Source organism: Prionailurus viverrinus, chromosome D2, assembly GCF_022837055.1.
Source record: "Prionailurus viverrinus isolate Anna chromosome D2, UM_Priviv_1.0, whole genome shotgun sequence".
Taxonomy (NCBI): domain Eukaryota; kingdom Metazoa; phylum Chordata; class Mammalia; order Carnivora; family Felidae; genus Prionailurus; species Prionailurus viverrinus.
Window position 1 is genome coordinate 48162140 of NC_062571.1, and position 20009 is coordinate 48182148.

At 36.1% G+C, this 20009-nt stretch overlaps 1 protein-coding gene across 7 annotated transcripts in view; it reads right to left on the reverse strand.

Annotated features, from left to right (window-relative positions):
- PARG (poly(ADP-ribose) glycohydrolase) overlaps window positions 1-20009 on the reverse strand; it is a 137803-nt gene that overhangs the window by 47005 nt on the left and 70789 nt on the right. For all 7 annotated transcript variants that reach the window (XM_047825476.1, XM_047825480.1, XM_047825477.1 and 4 more), the window contains 4 exons: window positions 15133-15212; window positions 10694-10754; window positions 6576-6651; window positions 192-339 (listed from right to left, as the gene is read on the reverse strand). In XM_047825476.1, coding sequence (XP_047681432.1) covers window positions 192-339; window positions 6576-6651; window positions 10694-10754; window positions 15133-15212 — 365 coding nt within the window. The remainder of the gene's footprint in view (window positions 1-191; window positions 340-6575; window positions 6652-10693; window positions 10755-15132; window positions 15213-20009) is intronic.

Sequence of the window (20009 nt, forward strand, 5' to 3'; positions counted from 1 at the left end):
AAGTGTCTTACTCAAGACTAGGAAAATAGAACTGGAACGATTTCCAAAAACCAAGAATAAATTAATCAATAAAAACATTGGGACTAAGGCCAATGATAGAGAAAAGCTGTATCTGGGTGGCCTCTAGTCTTCATGATAGATACTCATAGGTGGGGAAAGCTACTTTATTGTACAGACTTTCCAAAACTAACCTGTAATGATAAGACATTCATTGTGATCCAGCACCTCAGTGAAGAGCCGTGAAACAATTAACTCGGGGTTAATTAAAAAGCGGATTTCTTCTTGCACAAGTCCTGCACCGGTTACACCACCTCCAACAAAACGGTTTGCAAAATCCACCTATTTGGAAAAATGTGGCATGTTAAATGATTATCTAAAATACCTACATATATGATAAAGAAGCACTTTCTCTCTTCCTTTCGTTTCCCATATAAATCAATCCCCAAATTAGTAATCTTCCAACGGAGAACAGACTGCGGTTGACTGCACTCTTTCCATCTCACTCCAGGTAACATCTTTGCATACTTCTTTAGATTCCAAAACCGTAGAAGGAACCTGGAAAATGGAGCTTTTAGGCAAAAGCCTCAGTGTAATCATATAGACTCTTATTTACAAACCTTATATGTACTACAAGGGCCACAAATCAAAGGAAACTTTATCTGGAAAGGTTTCAAGATCATTTCCCTACCATTCACTACTCAATTTCCATTTATGGATTTCATATGACTCTAATATAATTATATCTTTCTTATATACTATGGCAATCAAACATTTGTCCTTAAAGAACTGAAAAATTTAGTAATTGCCCTTTTTTTTTTTAAGTAATTGCCCTTTTTTGGATAACCTTTTTCTTCTGTGAAAGAATAAAGAGATAAAATTTCACCCTAAATTCAGTTGCAAAGCCCAAACTACATGAACATTACAAACTGTTTATTTTTACTATACCTAAGGAGAAAAAAAAAGAAAACAGGAAACCTAGTTTAACAACAAAGACTCATAAAGTTGGCTATTGTTGATAATGCTGCTATAAACATTGGGGTGCACGTTTATGGAAAGAGCCCAAATGTCCACTGACTGATGGATAAAGAAGATGTTTCATGTATATATATACATACACACATACACACAAACACACACACACACACAATAGAATATTACTCAGCCATAAAATAGTATGAAATCTTGCCTTTTGCAATGATGAGAATGGAGTCAGAGAGTATTATGCTAAGTGAAATAAGTCAGTCAGAGAAAGACACATACCATATGATTTCACTCATATTTGGAGTTTAAGATACAAAATAAACAATCACAGGGGAGGGAGAAACAGAGGCAAACCAAGAAACAGACTCTTAACTATAGAGGGCAAACAGAGGGTTACCAGAGGGTAGATAGGCCGGGGGGGGGGGGGGGGTGTTAAATAGGTGATGGGAATTAAGGAGTGCATCGTAGTGATGAGCACGGGTTCCTGTATCTAAGTGTTGAACCAAAAATTGTATAGCTGAAACTAATATCACACTGTATGCTAACTAACTGGAATTAAAAAAAAAAAAGTTAAAAGAAAAACCCAAAGGGGGCACCTGGGTGGCTCAGCCGGTTGAGCATCAGACTTCAGCTCAGGTCATGATCTCATGGTTCATGAGTTCGAGCCCTGTGTCAGGCTCTGTGCTGACAGCTTGGAGCCTGGAGTCTGCTTCGGATTCTGTCTGTCTGTCTGTCTCTCTCTCTCTCTGACCCTTCCCTGCTCACACTCTGACCCCTCTCTCAAAAATAAACATTAAAACAAACAAAAAAAAGATTCAACTAAATTAATATTTCCAATTTAGTTTAAAATTACTCATAAGCTTTCTGTGGAGTACTATAATGGGATCCCCAAGCTCCTATTAATAAAGATGAGTTACACAATGCTCTAGACAAAGCAAATTCTACCTGTCAGTATTATTTGTCTTAAATTTACTAAGCACTCCAGTGTGTCCAACATTATGCGAAGCTCCATGGGGCAATATGTAAGAAATGGTTTCCAACTTTTAGATTACTCTATTTGAGGATTTAGATTACACACATACATAACACCTTGTGTACATACATAGCCACCCACACCCACAAAGATTTTAGTAAGGTAAGAGAGGCTTAAATACTGTACAGAGAAAACATACTCTCTTTCCTCTACTCCTACAGTACTACCACGCTCACAACACTTCTGATGTCAGATGTATGGGTTTCCACACATAGAGCAATTCTGAAACACCAGCTGGGTGTCCTATAATTCAATTCAGTTCTGACACCATCTACCAGGAGTTAGCATCAGATCCAACAGGCTAATAACAATTCAGTCCCACAAGACTGCCCCACTTCAGACACCAACTGCAACTAGAAGTACAGTTGATCGGCTATAAATTGGGGTTCTCATAATCTGCTCTTGTGGTTTGATAAACTCACAGAACTCACAGTAACACTTATTTATGTTTACTCATTTATTAAAAAGGATATAATAATGGATAGAGATGAATAGACATATGAAGTGATAGGGCGTGGTATATGGTAAGAGGCATAGAGCTACCTCTCCCCCTCCCCATGTTCACCAACTTCCACATGTTCACCAACCTGGAAGCTCTTTGAATCCCATACTTTTGGGTAGTTTGGTGGAAGCTTCATCACTTAGGCATGATCAATCATTAGCACAGTCTCCAGTCCCTCTCCTTTTCCCAGAAGATGGGGAGTAGAGTAGAAAGTTTCAAGCTTCTAATCATGGCTTAGTCTTTTTGGTAACCAGCCCCCACCCTAAAGCTCTCCAGGAGCTCACCAAAAGTCACCTCATCAGAACAAAAGACACTCCCATCACCTAGGAAATTACAAGGGTTTTAGGAGCTCTGTGCAAAGAATCAGGGGCAGACACCAATATAGATTTTTTTCTATGATTTTACATATACTTTCAGACTACTGTCAAATGTAAGATTTCTTAAAACCTGTTTGTATTCCCAGGGCACCTGGGTGGCTCAGTCGGTTAAGCATCCAACTTTGGCTCAGGTCATGATCTGACAGTTTGTGAGTTTGGGCCCTGCACTGGGGGCTCTGTGCTGATAGCTCACAGCCTGGAGCCTGCTTCGGTTTCTGTGTGTCCCTTTCTCTCTGTCCCTCCTCCTCTCCTCTCTAAAATGAATAAACATTAAAAAAAATTTTTTTTAAGTTGCTTATGTCTCTAAAGCAATTGTAATTTTTTTTTTAATTTTTTTTTTTAACGTTTATTTATTTTTCAGACAGAGAGAGACAGAGCATGAACGGGGGAGGGTCACAGAGAAAGGGAGACACAGAATCCGAAACAGTCTCCAGGCTCTGAGCTGTCAGCACAGAGCCCGACACGGGGCTCGAACCCACGGACCGTGAGATCATGACCTGAGCCGAAGTCGGATGCTTAACCAACCGAACCACCCAGGCGCCCCTAAAGCAATTGTAATATTAAACAATACTTTGAAGCCTATTCTACAAAAGAGTAAAACAAGATTATGAATTTTTTTATATATAAAAATATACGTGGAAAGACAGAAACTAATAGAAGGTAAAGCAGTCTTCTTTCATTAGAAAAGAACTTAGAAAATACTGAAAAATATGACTGGACAAGATCTTGAAATGAGTTATCACAGAATCATATATAAATTTATATTCAGACATACTAAATCAACACTAAAAAAAGAGTAACTCTGTAGCTTATATAGAAAAATAATTTTGATTCAACAAGTCCATTGATTAGAATTATTTACAATATATAAAGTCATTATGCATTGGGTGATTTATGACTTAAAATATTCAACAAATATTAACTGAATATTGTGCTGGGGACCATGAGATACAAAAATAAGTAAGACGTGGGCCCTGGCTTCACAGCATTTGTAATCTAGATGAGATCCCAGCACATAAGCAGAATGAAAAAATGTTTATTAAAGAACCTATTAGAATATATTTGATCCTTTCCAAATAATACAATTAACTAAAACTGGAGCATGGGGAGGAGAATAGGGGAGTTTACAAGAGGAGATGATATTCAATTTAGATTTTGCTGACATTCAGGCAGAGGGAATAACTGCACAAACACATAGGAAAAACACAGAGCTGTAAGCAGCTCTATGAAGAGTGATAAGCATGTTCCTCACGCCTATCTGTGATGTAGAGTATGTGAAGGATTATGGTTGGTGATAAGGTATTCTTGGAATGATTATAAAAAGAAAAGTTACAACTGGACCTTACACAGGGTCCAATTGTAACTTTAAACTGAGTCTAGAGTTTAAAGAATGAATTGGAAAGGTGTAAAATTAAAAGCAGAGAAGCTGGTTAGGTGACTACTAAATAGGTTTGACAAGAATTACTTAGGCCTCAAATAAGTCAGTGGGAAAGAAACTGAAGAAAAGAGAGGTCCAGCAAAAATTTAAAACAGACAGAACTTAAAACCCAAGAGACTAGCTAAGTAAGTATAATGGTATCGTGAATACAAATGAGAAACAAAGTTTGAGATCAGCTAAACTTAATTTTTACTGGAACAAGGTACATAACTAAAATAAAAAGGAAGTTCTATATAATTTATGTATAACTTGGTAATGATAAATGAAATACATTCAATGTGCATACTATTATTCATTCTTTGAATAAAAGGCCAACATTTATTACTTGAAAGGTATGCATAGAAATAAATACGTTATACTAAACTCAATATGCCCCTGAAGGCAGGGGTCTTTTAAAAAAATCAAACTTTCCACTACTTAAAAAAGTTCTTAATAGAAGGCTTTCTATTACAAGTGAGAAACCTGTTCCAGAACATGAACACAAGCATATGAGTGCTTATTTTTAGTCATTTTCCAACTCACTTCACTTTAAAGCTATTTGTTCAGATTATTCAGTTTCTGAATTATAACTTGATGAAAAGAGAGAAATGATAACAATCCTTAGAGAGGTCTTGTTGCCATTCAGCATAATGTAACTTATATGCTACACAAGGAACTTTTTAAATTGCAATACAGTATTTCTCTGATCTCCTGGGGATACGTAGCATGGGTAGGGAGAATAACTAATAGAAGTCTTTATGGTATTCTTTTAATCCACTGAGGTTTCACATTTCACCTATAATATATTCTAGAAAAGTGGGAAGAATCTCAACCTTGAATGTTGTTAAAAAATTCCTTGCTGAATTGTATTGTGATGAAAGGTCAGCATTCCCACAGCGCTAACTAGCAGTAGCTTTGTTTATTTCATGTGTATTAAGACTCTCTCAGTCAATCTATTACTTTAATGTAGAAAAGAACATCATCAAAATGTAAATGTGGGGGAAAAGTAACATTCATTTGAAGTAAATTTTAAGCCTATTTCAAAATTATTATTTAACAAAAAAAGTAATGATTAAATACAAATTAAAAAAAATTTTTTTAAGTACCAGACAAATATTACTCCAGTTATCCTAAGTATTTCTATTTATAATCTCAAAAAAATCACTGGAAGATGGTGATTTAAAACAAAACAGGGTTTGCCCCTTTGAAGATTTTAATTATAAATGTATCTTTTAAAAGGCCATTCTAAAAAGAATCTCAGTTTCATTAAGCACTTAGAGTATAAATATATAATAACTAGGCAAATGCAAATCAGTCTAGTAATTTTACAGTATACATTAAGTTATTCAAACAAGTTAGTCCACTCTCTGGAACCTGATTTAGATTCTGACCCAATATAAGCACCAAATAAGGATCTAAGAAGAAAAATCAGCAATTCCCAGTAGAAGTGAAATGATGTATAAGCATCTTTCAAAGAAAACTGACATTGTGATGCTCTTATAAATGGGATAAGAACACAAATCACCAACATTTTGCCTCAGATTAGTGATTTTTGAAAAAAGATCACTATCACTACAAAGCAAAAGGAAAACATGTGTTAAGTGTTACAACAATTTAAAGCTAGGTACACAGGGTGTTTTCTTTGTCAACTCCTTTTTCCAAAAATATATGTTTTTAAAGTGAAGGCAATGACACGGATAAATAACAAAGACTGAGAGATGGACAAAATAACCTGCTCTGAAACGGGGAAGAGACAGCAAGCATAGCTGGCTCACGTACCTAAAACTGTTACATATGGGAGAGACGACTTTCTTATCAATCAATTTTAGATGTCTGTGTCCTAAGACCTAAACAAGGTTGGTGGCAGAAAAACCTTTCAAGCTGGTCATCATTTGGGGGCAGAGCAACAGCCTTTAAAGAAAAAGAACAAAACTGCCTAGTGATGGCTTGTCAAGACCATACCCTGGGAACTTCCTCCACTGTCAATCTACAATCAATGTCTGAACTAAGAGGCCTGATGTTGTCCAGATCTTAAGATTTTCTGTCAAAGGCTTTTTAAAGAGGCACACGTAAGAAACAGTACACTGGCAAATAACAGCTTTACCAAGGCTGTCAAGATGATCTGTTTGGTGTTTTTCTCCATTCTGCTATCATGCTTCTTTGCATTAAATCAGTTTAGGAGATGAACAAATAGGTTTTCAAATTTTCTTTGCTGTCACTCGATAAGAGAGAGTCGCAAACACACACACATTGTGATTCACCTACCTGTAGCATGCCTTGACCATTTCCTTCTATGGTACCTTCATAAGTGACATGCAATCGAGTCAGGAGTTTGTCACATCTATAATTTAAAAAGATAATCCTTTACTTTTAATGACAAATACTTCACTACAGAAAAATGTGGAAATATACATGAATATAAAAGACAAATTGAAACTGTTTTGAATCTTAAAAGCCAGAAACAGATGCCTGGTTAACATTTTTGATATAGACGCTCCCAAACTTGTTCTTATTCAAATATTAAATACACATATTTAAATTAAAATGGGATAATATGCTGTTCTGAAACCCATTATTTCTCCTATAAAATATCAGTTTCTTTTCTTTAAGAGTTGAAAAACTTCTCAAAATATAAAAAAAATTTAAGATCTATGAAATGTTATTATGCTACAGTTGGCAACCCAAAGAAAAATACAGAAAAATTTAGCAATAAATCATATATGATGCTAAGATAGGGTCTATTTTCACTAGTTTGATAAACATGAGTGTGTGTGGCAGGGGTATCTTGATGAAAATACATGCCACAGAAATTCTGATCTATTGTATTTTTATATTAATAAAATTGATGGATGAACCTAGTACCTCTAAGTCACAATTATTTTCTTTCCCTTTTATAAGCCATGGTCACTGAGGTCATGCCACCCTAAAACGTGACACCATGGCCTAACAAATATTTTAAATTTGAGAAAATGGCAGAAACAGGAGGGTCACTCTGACCTCCCCTCCTCACAGTTCTTCCCTGTAATAAACCCCTTATGTGCAAGGTGCCCACCCTCTTTCTGGAGAAAAGCAGCATCCTCATCTCCAAAGAAGAAGGGGTATCAAGAATCTAGCAAACAAGCCTTGCTAAGTTTCCCCCAGTTTACTACAATTACCTCATATTTCTTAATCTGTCATATTCCTTAGAGACGTTATCAAACCTAGTATAAAGTATGTGGGTCTGTTTCTTTGGGCTTTCATTCCCTTAAGAAGGCTCCTGCGACATGTACAATTTATATTAAATAAATTTGTGTGCTTTTCTCCTGTTAATCTGTCTTTGTCTGTTTAATTTTCAGACCCAGTCTGGGATCCTAACTGGGTTAAGAAGAAACTTTTTCATCCCTTACTGTGTTTACCTGTCTTACATTATATTAAACAATCAATTCCATTTTATTAATAGTATTTGATGATGACATTTTTTGCTAATAGATTTTCCCCATTACTTACTTAATAAAGAATATAAGTTATAAAAGAATATAACAGATGAAATCCAAATCTCTAACTTACATAAGGGTGGCATTCATGCGGGGGAATTACATATTTTTTAAAATAATTACACATTTTTAAAAACAATTTAACTGGGGGAGTGCTATTTACTTTCTGGGATTTACATTCTTCCTGATTTCAAGGAGTCCAAATACATTTCTGGGGAAGCTCCAGTCCAGAAGACTGAGAGCCTTAAACTCAGCAGGCAATTCAGTACAGATTCTAAGAGGTGCATTCGCATTAACTCATTTAATCCTGATAGCAACCCCATTACCATCTCCTTTTACAGATGGGAAAACAAGACACAGAAAGCATTTAAGTAACCTGCCTAAGTCTCGTAAATGAAGCAAAACAAAGATTTGAACCCAGGTAACCTAACAGTGGTCCAAACTCTTAACCGGTATGCTACACCTTTAGAAAAATTACTTTCCAAATCTCTTGTAGAAAGTAGCGACACAAGTTTGATTTTTTTTTTTTTAACTTCCTTCGTTTGTTTTTTGATCCTATTTTCCTAGCCATTTTATGCTAAGGGAGACTATCCATGAGGATACTACTGAAAAGACAAAGAAGCACGATCCAGAAATCTCTAGTTTGTCAGCCAGGACTTCAAAACAAATCTCATCTGACATCAACTATTCTCCATGATGGAAACTGTCAACATATAGTACAGCTCTCAATAAAATTATGAAATTGCTAGCCACTTTTTAAAAAAGCATCCTCCAACTTCCTGACAGGTGTCCCCTTTTGGCCCAAGCAAATCTTTCATACCACCGCACTAGGAATCAAAGACAGATGACTGTGACTCTCTGTGATTAAGTAAGCCCAGCTAAGGTAGTCACTGGTGACTGCTGGGTTAACTGTAACATGGCAGAAGCTTGGAAATCAGAAAAACCTCCAACTTCCTGGCTCTCATTTAGCCCCTTGCTGTTGGGAACACCAACAATCCTCATCTCTTCTTTATCCTCCCTCTTAAAGTGAATGCATGTTTCTGGTTCTGTGGAATCTGGGAGATTGATTAGTTACATTCTCCAACTCACTTACGAAGCAGCTAAAACAAAAAGAGATCAATGAAACAAAAACGTTAGAAAAGTTATCAAGTCAAATTGTGCCTATCAAAGTTAAGGGGAGTATCTTGATCTTACTCAGGGGCAAATTTATCTCACTGACACAGCAGCCTTGCCAATTGTTGTTGGCATTTTGACTTATCCCTTCTCTCCCAGATGGTAATGTACAAATGGGTGTCCTTTCCCCTTAGTGCCAAATGAATGTCAGATGAAGAGCTGAGATCTACAGCTGAATTAAAAACAAGCCCTCTGCATGATCTATAAAATCTACACAAAAGTGAGATGAACAAAACGTCTGTATTCCTGTCAATACTAACACAAAAGCTAAGAAAAGCAATCTGTACCCTGGCCTGGGCAGATAGCAGCAAATTGTTACTTTTAGTTGTAGACACCATATTTTAAGAGAGACCAATGGCCTGGAGTAGATCAAGAACAAATATAAAGGGTTTAGAATCCATATTATATGTGAAGCAGAGAAAAGAGGAAGTTTAGTGTGTTACCTATGTGCACTGTTAGAGATGGGGGTGGGTCAAGAAAGAATTATGATGTTGAACATCAACAGTGGGACACACTGAGGTGAAAGAGTGAATTTCCCAACACTGAAGCTGTCTGTCATCTGTCAAAGGTAGAGTTGACTGATACTTTTAGTAGACAGCTAGACCAGATGATTTCTTGGGGGTCCCTTTCATCTCTAATATGCCAAGACTCCAAAATACTGTACATGTTCTCTTCCTTTCTGGCTCAATTTTGTTTTTGGTTTTTGTCTTCAGGTTGTTTAAACTTTTACCCACTTCCCTCTATTAATAATCATCTCAGCCATGCAGTCAGCTCCTAATGTAAGTTTGTTTGGTTTTTTTCACCTCACAAATAAACATCTTTGATGGATAAAAAAACATCACAGGAAAGCCACTTAAGCAGATGTGTTTTATCAAGTTAACTTCCTTAAAAGTAAGTCCCTTTCGTCACTAATTCCAAAGGAAATAATTAAAAGCTATGATAAAAATTATGGGAAAATGAAAATGAGAGGCACTGGTCAACACGAATGCATATGCAAAATATGCATTTAGTATGTTTGATCATGTTCTCATGTGCAATGGAAAAGGTGATCTGTTCCTCTTTAGGTGATACGGGGACCTGCTCTAGACTAGGGAAAGTATTGACTAGTTCAGGGCCCCAAGGAACTTACAAATCTGAATGAACTCAGATTGATTATTATTCTTCTCAGTTATCTGTAGGTAAATAATAAGAAAAAAAGCCCCAGTAAATTAGCAACTTCCACAAAATCTGCATGTGAATAGCCAAACTTCAAAATTCTTGTCACTGAGACAAATTCTAAGTAATTACTATTTACATTTTAGTTTAATGAAAAAATTTTCCAACAACTTGTCCTCCAGAATGAAAAGCCATAAAATACATATATACTAACCAAAAGAGGAGGTAAGACTGAACATTATATATTGGTTGTTCTAGTTAATATTAGTGTCTTCACACACAAACTCCTTAATTCTAAATAAGATTTTGTTTCAGAAAACAAAAATAAAAACAAAAACAAAAACAAAAAAATCCACTAAGGCAAACAGTAGAAGTGAAAGGCTTGCAGGCCTTGATTCAGAAAGCATGGCCTTTCTACCAATGAGAGCTATCAATGGATCATTCATGATACGAAACTCCCCTAGCACTAGGGCAACTAAGAGGTTGGGAAACCATTTTTCCTGAGGTTGTGAAATAGAATCCTTGCATGGTAAAAGAGTCCTTCTAATTCTAGGATTCCCAGATTATTTTTATTACTATTACCTTTCCCACTCTGGAAAATCTTCAAGACTCTGTCTTGTAAATGTCACCAAGCCAGTAGGTTCTACAAAAGCAATAAAAGAAAAACACACCCAAAAGAAGTTTTGATTTTGAAAAGATTATATACATTCAGTAAAAGAATGGATCTAACAATGGTTGTAAAACGAATCGGAAAATACCAAGCTTAGTGTTAGAATACAACAGAAGATTGATTTAAAATAATATTATCCTTATAGTAGGAACTCTTGCTTATAAAATCCTTACTGAAAAACAAAACTACACAAACAACAGCACAACAGTTGATACTTACTGGTGAAGTTTTCTAAACTGAATATACTTGTGAAAAATCATTGGAAAAAAAAGGTGCATTAATGGGTGTAGCTTATACAATAAAGACAAAACTGAATTTTAATCTGTAGACTCCTTTTCAAAGAAAGGTCTTGATCCTACACCTGAAGATTGATGAATGTATACACATTTATGCATTTTATAATAAAATAAAATGTCTGTAATTAAAAAACAAATTGTTGGCATGCCCTTTGGAGTTGACATGGTTAAATCCAGGGTTTAGATGATATGCAATCGCTTTACTTACAAGGCACCTTAACTAGAAGGAGGAATTGCTATGTTCTAAGAGGTTAGAGAAAAGAAAGACAACATAGTTGTCAAGGAGGGATAGATAGGAGGGGGATCAAAATGCAGTACATGTTAAAGAAGGATGATCCTTTTCTGTTAAGTTTACTTTTTTTTTTTTTAAACTAGTGGCAAAAACAACAAATAAATCAGCAGGCCAAAAGTAATTTGATTCAAATCGAAGAACAAACTGAAAAGGCCAGGCCACTTCTGTTTTCTTCTGTTAAAAAAAAGAAAAAGAAAGAAAGAAAGCAAGAAAGAAAAAAGCTCTTAAGCAAAGAGATATGTCAGGAACTATTAGTGATAATGGTGGTAGAGGCCCAATGAAAGCTTGACGATCATTTCATTCCTCTGTATGATTCCACATTTCTCTGCTCTCAGTCACAAGCAGTAACAACTCAAAAATCATATGGAGTAGTTACTGTAGAAAACAGAATTTTGTTAATATGGGTTATAAAATATTCTTAAGATTTCCTTAAGTAATTTCTCTAAGGCAAATGGATAGCATATTTAAAACTCATAAGTATGAGATCAAACAATTCAAACACCAGAGAAGCAATTCTATTTATAAGAAACTAATGTCAGTATTATCATTCAGCAAATTAGCAGATAAATAAGAATATTAAATGTCCTTCACATATTGAAATCCTTCATATATTAAATGTCCTTCAGATATATTAGGAGATCCCAAGAGAAATTCATAAATGAATATTGCTGGGAAAGCCAGAAAAAAGGTAGAACATGGTTCCTTGGATATAATTAATATCAGAAATACCTTGAGAGCATTCTTTTTACCTTTCTTCCATAAAAAGGTAACTTTTATGCTAGGTTACTTTGATTAATAAAATATTTCCCTTAATAAAATCACAATTATATGCTGCATATGAATCTTCAATTTTTAAATACTCCATCTATAAGATACTTTATCCAAAACTATATTGAAATTATTTCAGAAAGCCCTTGAAAATCTTTAAACCTCAAGATCCCCACTAAAATATAAAATATAGGGGCACCTGAGTGGCTCAGTCGGTTGAGCATCCGACTCTTGAGACCAGCTCAAGTTGTGACCTCGCAGTGGTGAGATCAAGCCCACATCAGGCTCTGTGCTGACTGTGGAACCTGCTTGGGATTCTGTCTTCTCTCCTTCTGCCCCTCCTGCACACACACACCCTCTCTCTCAAAATAAATAAATAAATAAATAAATAAATAAATAAATAAATAAATAAATAAATAAATAAATAAATAAATAAATAAAAAAAATATAGACATCTGACAACATTGAAAAGTTGGTCCTGACGGAATTACATTTTATCAATTCTAAAAGGCGCATGTTTTTCATGTACTAAACTTCTGAAACTAGGATACAGCTTTCATAATGGAACGTATCTAGCCTTTGCCACTGGTCTAGATTACAGTTGAATTTTTCCAGAGAAAATGTGCATCTGCTTCTTAGTCATCTGGGAGCAACACCAACCTGATCTAGATCTGAATTAAGTCCTCTGTTGCAGGCTTTTGTGGATCACACTGATAATAAGACTTCAGACCCCAAACTTGAGACTTGTGGTTCAAATTCTCAGGGGAGATTTTTTTGTCCTTTCTCTAGCCAGTGCCAAGGTTGGCACTTGCAGTTCCTTTGTTGTCTCCTTTTTGCACAGCCAGGTACATTTCTCAACTATCCTTACACTGAAGGTACAGACCTTTGGTGTATCAGCTTTGTAAGAGAGGTCTCCTATGACTGCCCATCCTGAGTGCTTTTTCCTTCTTAGTGGTACATGACACTTTTTACCATCTACGATATCCTAGATATGATGAAATACAGTACTTTAAATAGGTTTTTATAGTTTCTATTCGGTAGACTTCAGAACTTCTTTATAAGGTAATCATTAACTTGTAAACCTCTTTTATACCACTACTTCCTCCTTAAGCCTGTAGCTTTCCATCCTAAAAACTTGTAAGATATTTCATTACATTTCTACAAAAGACTAAATTACCATGTACAATGAAAAAGCCAGAAAATAAAATGCCTAATTATAATTTATTTTTTCAGCCTAATTCCTAATATTTATGATGGTTTATAAATTTCTAGTTGAAAAAACAAAATTTTAGCTTTTTCCCTCAAATAAATAAAATCCTAAAACTTAGGCAAGTTAGTGTCTAGAGAAGATATACATAATTTGACTCCAAGGACAGAAAAGTAAACTCTGAATTACTTAGGTATAATAATGGAATTCATTCTGTTTAGCACAGTAAATTTATAATAGCAAAAATATACTCATCTTTCCAAAAAATTATTACAAATTCTAATTTGGCTTTATGTCTCACAAACACAAATGAGCCTTCGTTTCCTTAATTATTTTATTCAGTATAATGAACAAAACTAAAAATAAGAAATAGATAACTCTCCAAAGAAGCATGATTTTTTTCCTTAAAAACCAAAATCCTGGTAACTGATTTATTTCCAAAAATCTGAACAATGTTCAACAGCAATACCTTCAAAAAGAAAAAAATGCCAAGTATATTATAATGTGAGATTACATACTAAAGGAAGAATATGAGAATATTGACCTTAAAATGATTCAATGATGTGCTTTAAGGCAAACCAACAACTGAATGGCCAGAACTGAAAAGAACTCATTTCACTTGGCCAGAGTTGACTTTCTCTACGTAACAAAAGCAAACTTTGGGATGCGCTGGTTTCTCTTATAATCAACTTTTAGAAAAGGCCACCACTGATAATAGCTAACACTTATTATTAAGTATGTAACTTCTCATTTAATATTTACAACTACCTTATGAGGTAATTATCATTATTCTTTGATTTTAGAGGTCAGGAAACTAAGGCTTAGAGGTGTTAAGAAACTTGTCTGGGTCACCCAGCTCCTAGGGTAAGAGTGCCAATACCAGTCTATTATTAGCTGGTCGCTACCAGCACTGGTTATACATTTACCACTACTGCCTCAGGTGTCACAATTAGTATCTGGGAAAACAAGATTGTCAGGGTCCAACAGAAAAAGACAAACATGTAAACACTAAGTACAATATAAGAATTTTATAAGAATTCTACAGTGTGTACAGGGGCCACAAAAGAGAGGGATGAGTAAGCAGGCAACTGGCTGTCCTCTGCAAATAAACTAATTGTTAATAGTCAATGCTTCTTTAAATAAAGAACACCTGGGGTGCCTGGGTGACTCAGTCGGTTGAGCATCTGGCTCTTGATTTCGGCTCAGGTCATCATCTCATGGCCCTGGGATTGAGCCCCTCATCATTGGGCTCTGCAATGACAGCACAGAGTCTGCTTGGGATTCTCTCTCTTCCTCTTTCTGCCCCTTGCCCACTTGGGCGTGCAAGCATACACTCACTCGTTCTCGCTCTCAAAATAAATAAACTTGGAAGGAAGGAAGGAAGGAAGAAAGGAAGGAAGGAAGGAAGGAGGGAGGGAGGGAGGGAGGGAGGGAGGGAGGGAAGGAAGGAAGGAAGGAAGGAAGGAAGGAAGGAAGGAAGGACACTCAAAATGTATTTTTTGGTCAATATATTTTCTTTTCAAAGTACTAATTTACTGTTTTTAATTCATGAAAACTTATTAAAGTATGTTCCACTGTTCTAATTTCAGAGTATATAAAAGTCACACATATTCATAGCACACATTTAATGTACATACATAGCATATGCATAAAATCTGGATTATAATATTGAATTATTTGGTCTGGGCAGGAAGGTGTACTTTGAACACAAAATGTTTCTGACCTGTCACTCAATCTGAACTGTCCCCATCAGTGATAAAAATTATATTAAGAATGAAAGAAATTTACTTTTCTCTGTGACTCTTCTAAAATAGCAGAAGAGTGTCTTAAGTTTCTCTGGTTTCCTTGATGAACGTCCTTCAAACAACCTGAAAGAGATCAAAAATAAAGAAAATAAAAAAGGGTGGTTTAAAATGCCTTAATGAAAATATAAATATAAATAAATAAATAAATACCTTAATGACCCACAAAACTACATCTACATTGCTACTAAGTAAAGGAAGGCAATTCTGTAATGACAGAAAACTGGAAAACTGGATTAGAACAGCATATGGAAAAGACAAAAATCAACTAGAACTAGGCTTCTTAAAAGTTGTTCAAGTCAGATGGCACTCTCTAACAACCACATTTCTCCAATCTGTCCTTCTCCAGGGAGAAGGCACCATCTGGTCCCCCAAAGTCAATTAGGCCAGTGAGTAAATGCTTATTTTCCCAATGGCAAACACTAATAATTCACAATATTGCTAGGTAGTTAAATGACTGAACAAAAATGGTACCTGAAAAAAAATCCAAAGGATTGTATTCAGGGAGGGAGGGCAGTGGGTGGTGACAGTAATGACAAGCAGGCATGACAAAGTATTTGGGGCCTGACAATCTTTGGTAATTAAACAGATATACCCTTTGCATAGTGACCAAAACAGTGCCTACTCATCTAGTTTCCAGTAACCTGGACTTGCACTACTTAATTTAGTTTCCTTTGAAATGATGTGGCATTGTTAATGGTAACACATAATGCAATTTATCCTGAGGAAAGAAAAGCAGGGCTTTGGAAGCATATGACCTGAATAAGTAGTTCACTAAAGGATTTCAAACACAAAAGCATGCTTTTGGGCATAAGATCAAGCTTTCCAAAGGCATTTAAAAATTATAAAGCAATTCTGAGCTATAAATGATGAGTTATTATTTATCTGCCTCTAGTCATATACTCTGGCTTTACAACCAGAAACGCTTCAAGTAAAAGTTCACTTTAATAAGTGCCGAAACGGGTGAAATTTTTCATGATTAGGAAAGCAGGCTTATGTAACTATGCAGAGAGGGAAAAGTTAATTCCATGAGAAAATCCTATTGAGCAACTGAAATAAATTAGGAAAAGGGAAGGAAATGTAGATTTCAAATGATCCTGTTTTCAATGACCTGAAATTCTGTATTCAGGGTCAAATTTCTGAGAAAACAATTTATGTGAATATTTATTTCCTGCAAAGAATACTAACATCAGAAAAGTATTTTAACTAAATTTAAAAGTGAACTAATTCAAAAAATAAAGTACAATAAAATTGAGCTGATTTTTAAAAATAGTTTAAGAGAGCCTATATGATCATTTTTACTCATTTGAAAGAACTTACTTTTCTAAAATGTTTATTACAAATACTCTTAAAATCCAGTTGCCTGCTGAAAGAAAGGATCTTTGAGAGAGCAGATTTCAGCTTGGTTTCTTATGCAATGTTGTCAACCGGGATAGAGTTTATTTAAATCAAAATGATAGTCAAAATGAAGAACACGCTTGGCAGTTTAATTAAACATCCAGTATCAAATAAATGTGATTTACTAAATGAATATCTTGGGAACCATTGCAAAATCCCTTTCTAGGTTTACTACTTAGTAGAGGAAAACAGTATGAATACAAAGGCAGCCACCATCGATTCTTAGAGATGAACTGATGCACTATGTGATTCAATTAAAGTAAAAAAGTTCCAATTCCACAGAACTATTGTGTAGTAAGGAGAAAATAGCTGTTGTCCTTAAGAAATAATTCCCCCAAACATAAAAAAGGGTCCCTTGCTTCTATTTGTGGTCAGTTGTTTATAAAATTGCATAGAAGTTCACATATTTCATAACCACAATGACAAATTAGTAACTCTAAGAGACTCTTGGGACTATAGATTTACTACCCTAGCAATACTGACTTTCCTGGAAGATTGTATGGCAGTCATTATCACCTACTACAAATGAGCACCACTGTTTATTTTTTTTTTAATGTTTATTTATTTTTGAGAGAGAGACAGAGTATGAGCGGAGGAGGAGCAGAGAGGGAGGGAGACACAGAATCGGAAGCAGGGTCCAGGCTCCGAGCTGTCAGCACAGAGCCCGACACGGGGCTCGAACTCACAAACCGTGAGATCATGACCTGAGCCGAAGTCGGACGCTTAACCGACTGAGCCACCCAGGCGCCCCTGCTTATTATTTTTTTTTAATGTTTATTTATTTTGAGAGAGAGAGAGAGAGAGGGAGAGAGGGAGAGAGAGAGAGAGAGACATGGCACGAGCAGGGGAGAGACAGAGACACAGAATCTGCAGGAGGCCCCAGGCTTTGAGCTAAGAGAGAGGGAGAGACAGAGACACAGAATCCAAAGAAGGCTCCAGGCTTTAAGCTGTCAGCACAGAGTCTGGCATGGGGCTTGAACTCACAAACGTGAGATCATGACCTGAGTCGAAGTCGGACACTTAACCAACTAAGTCACCCAGGCGCCCCAAGCACTATTGTTTATTTTGCAGGTCCTAACCTTAAAGGTACAAAATCAAAGAGAATCTCAATGTATTCTGTTTATTTGTTGTTCCAAGCCTAATTTCAAATCACTCTGTAACCAAATATCTGGATGGAACATGAAGTGCCATGTGACATGGAAGGAATGAGAGACAAGAAGGAGGTAGGAAGTCAGGAAAGATGAAATAAGTTTAAAACCCTTGCATGAAGTCTAAAATTCCACAACAGGGAAGTCTGAAAGAACTATGCATAGACACCCAAATAAAATGAATTATCCTGGTATGAAAGCAAGTGAAAATAACATAAAAACAATGACAAACAACATAAGCAAAAGTCACAAGAATGAGAGACAGAAATGCACCAGAGAGAAAAGGCACCCACAGAGAGAGAGAGACTCAGAGAGAATGAAGACCTTCTTATACTAATCAAGCACTTTTAGATTTTTTTAACTTCTCAACACCAATTTCTTTTTTTAGGTTTCCAAGTCCTGGGTGTGTATATTTGAAGGCCTATTTTGAGCCAGGAGGCATGCATATGAACATGCACATAAACTAGACCACAATAACCCCTCTACATGTAAGGAGGACATTTTGACATTTAACTGAGTGGTAACTAGAGAGTATTTAAAAAAGCAAGCAGGGGAGCCTGGGTGGCTCAGTGGTTAAGTGTCTGACTCTTGATCTCAGCTCAGGTCTTGATCTCAGGGTTGTGAGTTCAAGCCCCATGTTGGGCTCCATGCTGGGCATGAAGCCTACTTAAAAAAAGTTAAAATAAAATAAAATAAGCATACAGAAAAAGCCAGTCAGGCAACCTCACTTTTTGTTATAAACAAAACTTTTTATTTTCAAGGAAATAAGTCAATCGAGGGTCAGATACTTATTAACTATTGTTTTTCTTTCCATACATATAAGGAAAATCATAGTTCAATAAAATCTTTCCCTGAATAGAATATTGATAACATTACTGGAATTGGATTCTAGACACACACAGGCACACACCCATGTGATTTCGAGTTAAGGATTAATCCCATTAGCACACAGTAAATCAAACCCAAAGCACTATAACTTCCACTTTAAAATGGATGCAAATAATAACCTGGAACCCAGCCACAAAGTCATTCTTGGCTTTTCTGTGAAGCACTCTGCCATATGGCCCCAGAAGCACTTTCAATCCAGGGAAGAGGAAGATGTAAAAGCCTCCTGGGCTGATCACTGCTGCAACCCACAATTAATCTCTGACCATCAGTTTCTAAGCAATCTCAGAAGCATCAATGCTAATCACATTGGAAGCCTTTATATGAATGTTTAGGCCCTGAAAGGCAAGCAGGGGAAAAGGTCAGGGGTATTTAACATAACTAAGCAGGGCTGGAAGAACACAACAATAAATAAAAACAGGAAGACTTATTCAATTTATTGACATCAGCCTCCTACCACATACTCTTAACCATTTTTCTTATTCAATCAACTAGCTAGCCATAGCTCTTTTGAGGCTAAATACACTCACACACACACAACTCCCAACTGCCAGAAACTATAATCATAAATAGCAACTAGGCCAAAAAGAAAACACCACCACAACAAAATGCTCCATAATCAGCTTACCAAATGGCTCATCAAATTAGGTACTTGATCTTTCATAAGTCACATGAAAAAGGGGAACTATTGGTTGTTTTCCATCTCTGGAGCACACTCAGAGCATTTTGCTCGAGAAGAAGCGAGACATAACGAAAAGAGACATAACGAAAAGTCTGATGGAAGACAGTGTCCTGCTTGTTCTGCTGACAAGTCATTTACTTTCACTGAACCTATTAGTATAGAAGGTTCCCTACCTAGAAACTTCCACAGATAGAATCAAAGTAAGCTGTCAACAGACAGCATCAATGATCATGTATAGTCATCATTCCTGCTTTTTGCTAGTTTAGGCTTATTAAACACATACTATCTCAGTGAGAGCCAGGTGCTGCCAGGATTCCTTAAAACAATTGTGGTTAAGCCATACAGAGAAAGACAGATATCATATGTTTTCACTCTTATGTGAATCCTGAGAAACTTAACAGAAACCCATGGGGGAGGGGAAGGGGGAAAAAAAAAAGAGGTTAGAGTGGGAGAGAGCCAAAGCATACGAGACTCTTAAAAAATGAGAACAAACTGAGGGTTGATGGGGGGTGGGAGGGAGGGGAGGGTGGGTGATGGGTATTGAGGAGGGCACCTTTTGGGATGAGCACTGGGTGTTGTATGGAAACCAATTCGACAATAAATTTCATATATTGAAAAAACAAATTAAATAAATAAATAATAAAAAAAATAAAGACTTATAAAACAATTGTGGAAACTACCACAGGCTTTACCTGCCCAACATTCTGGTGATCAAAAGAACATCTGTCAGCCAGAAGACAAGAATATGCC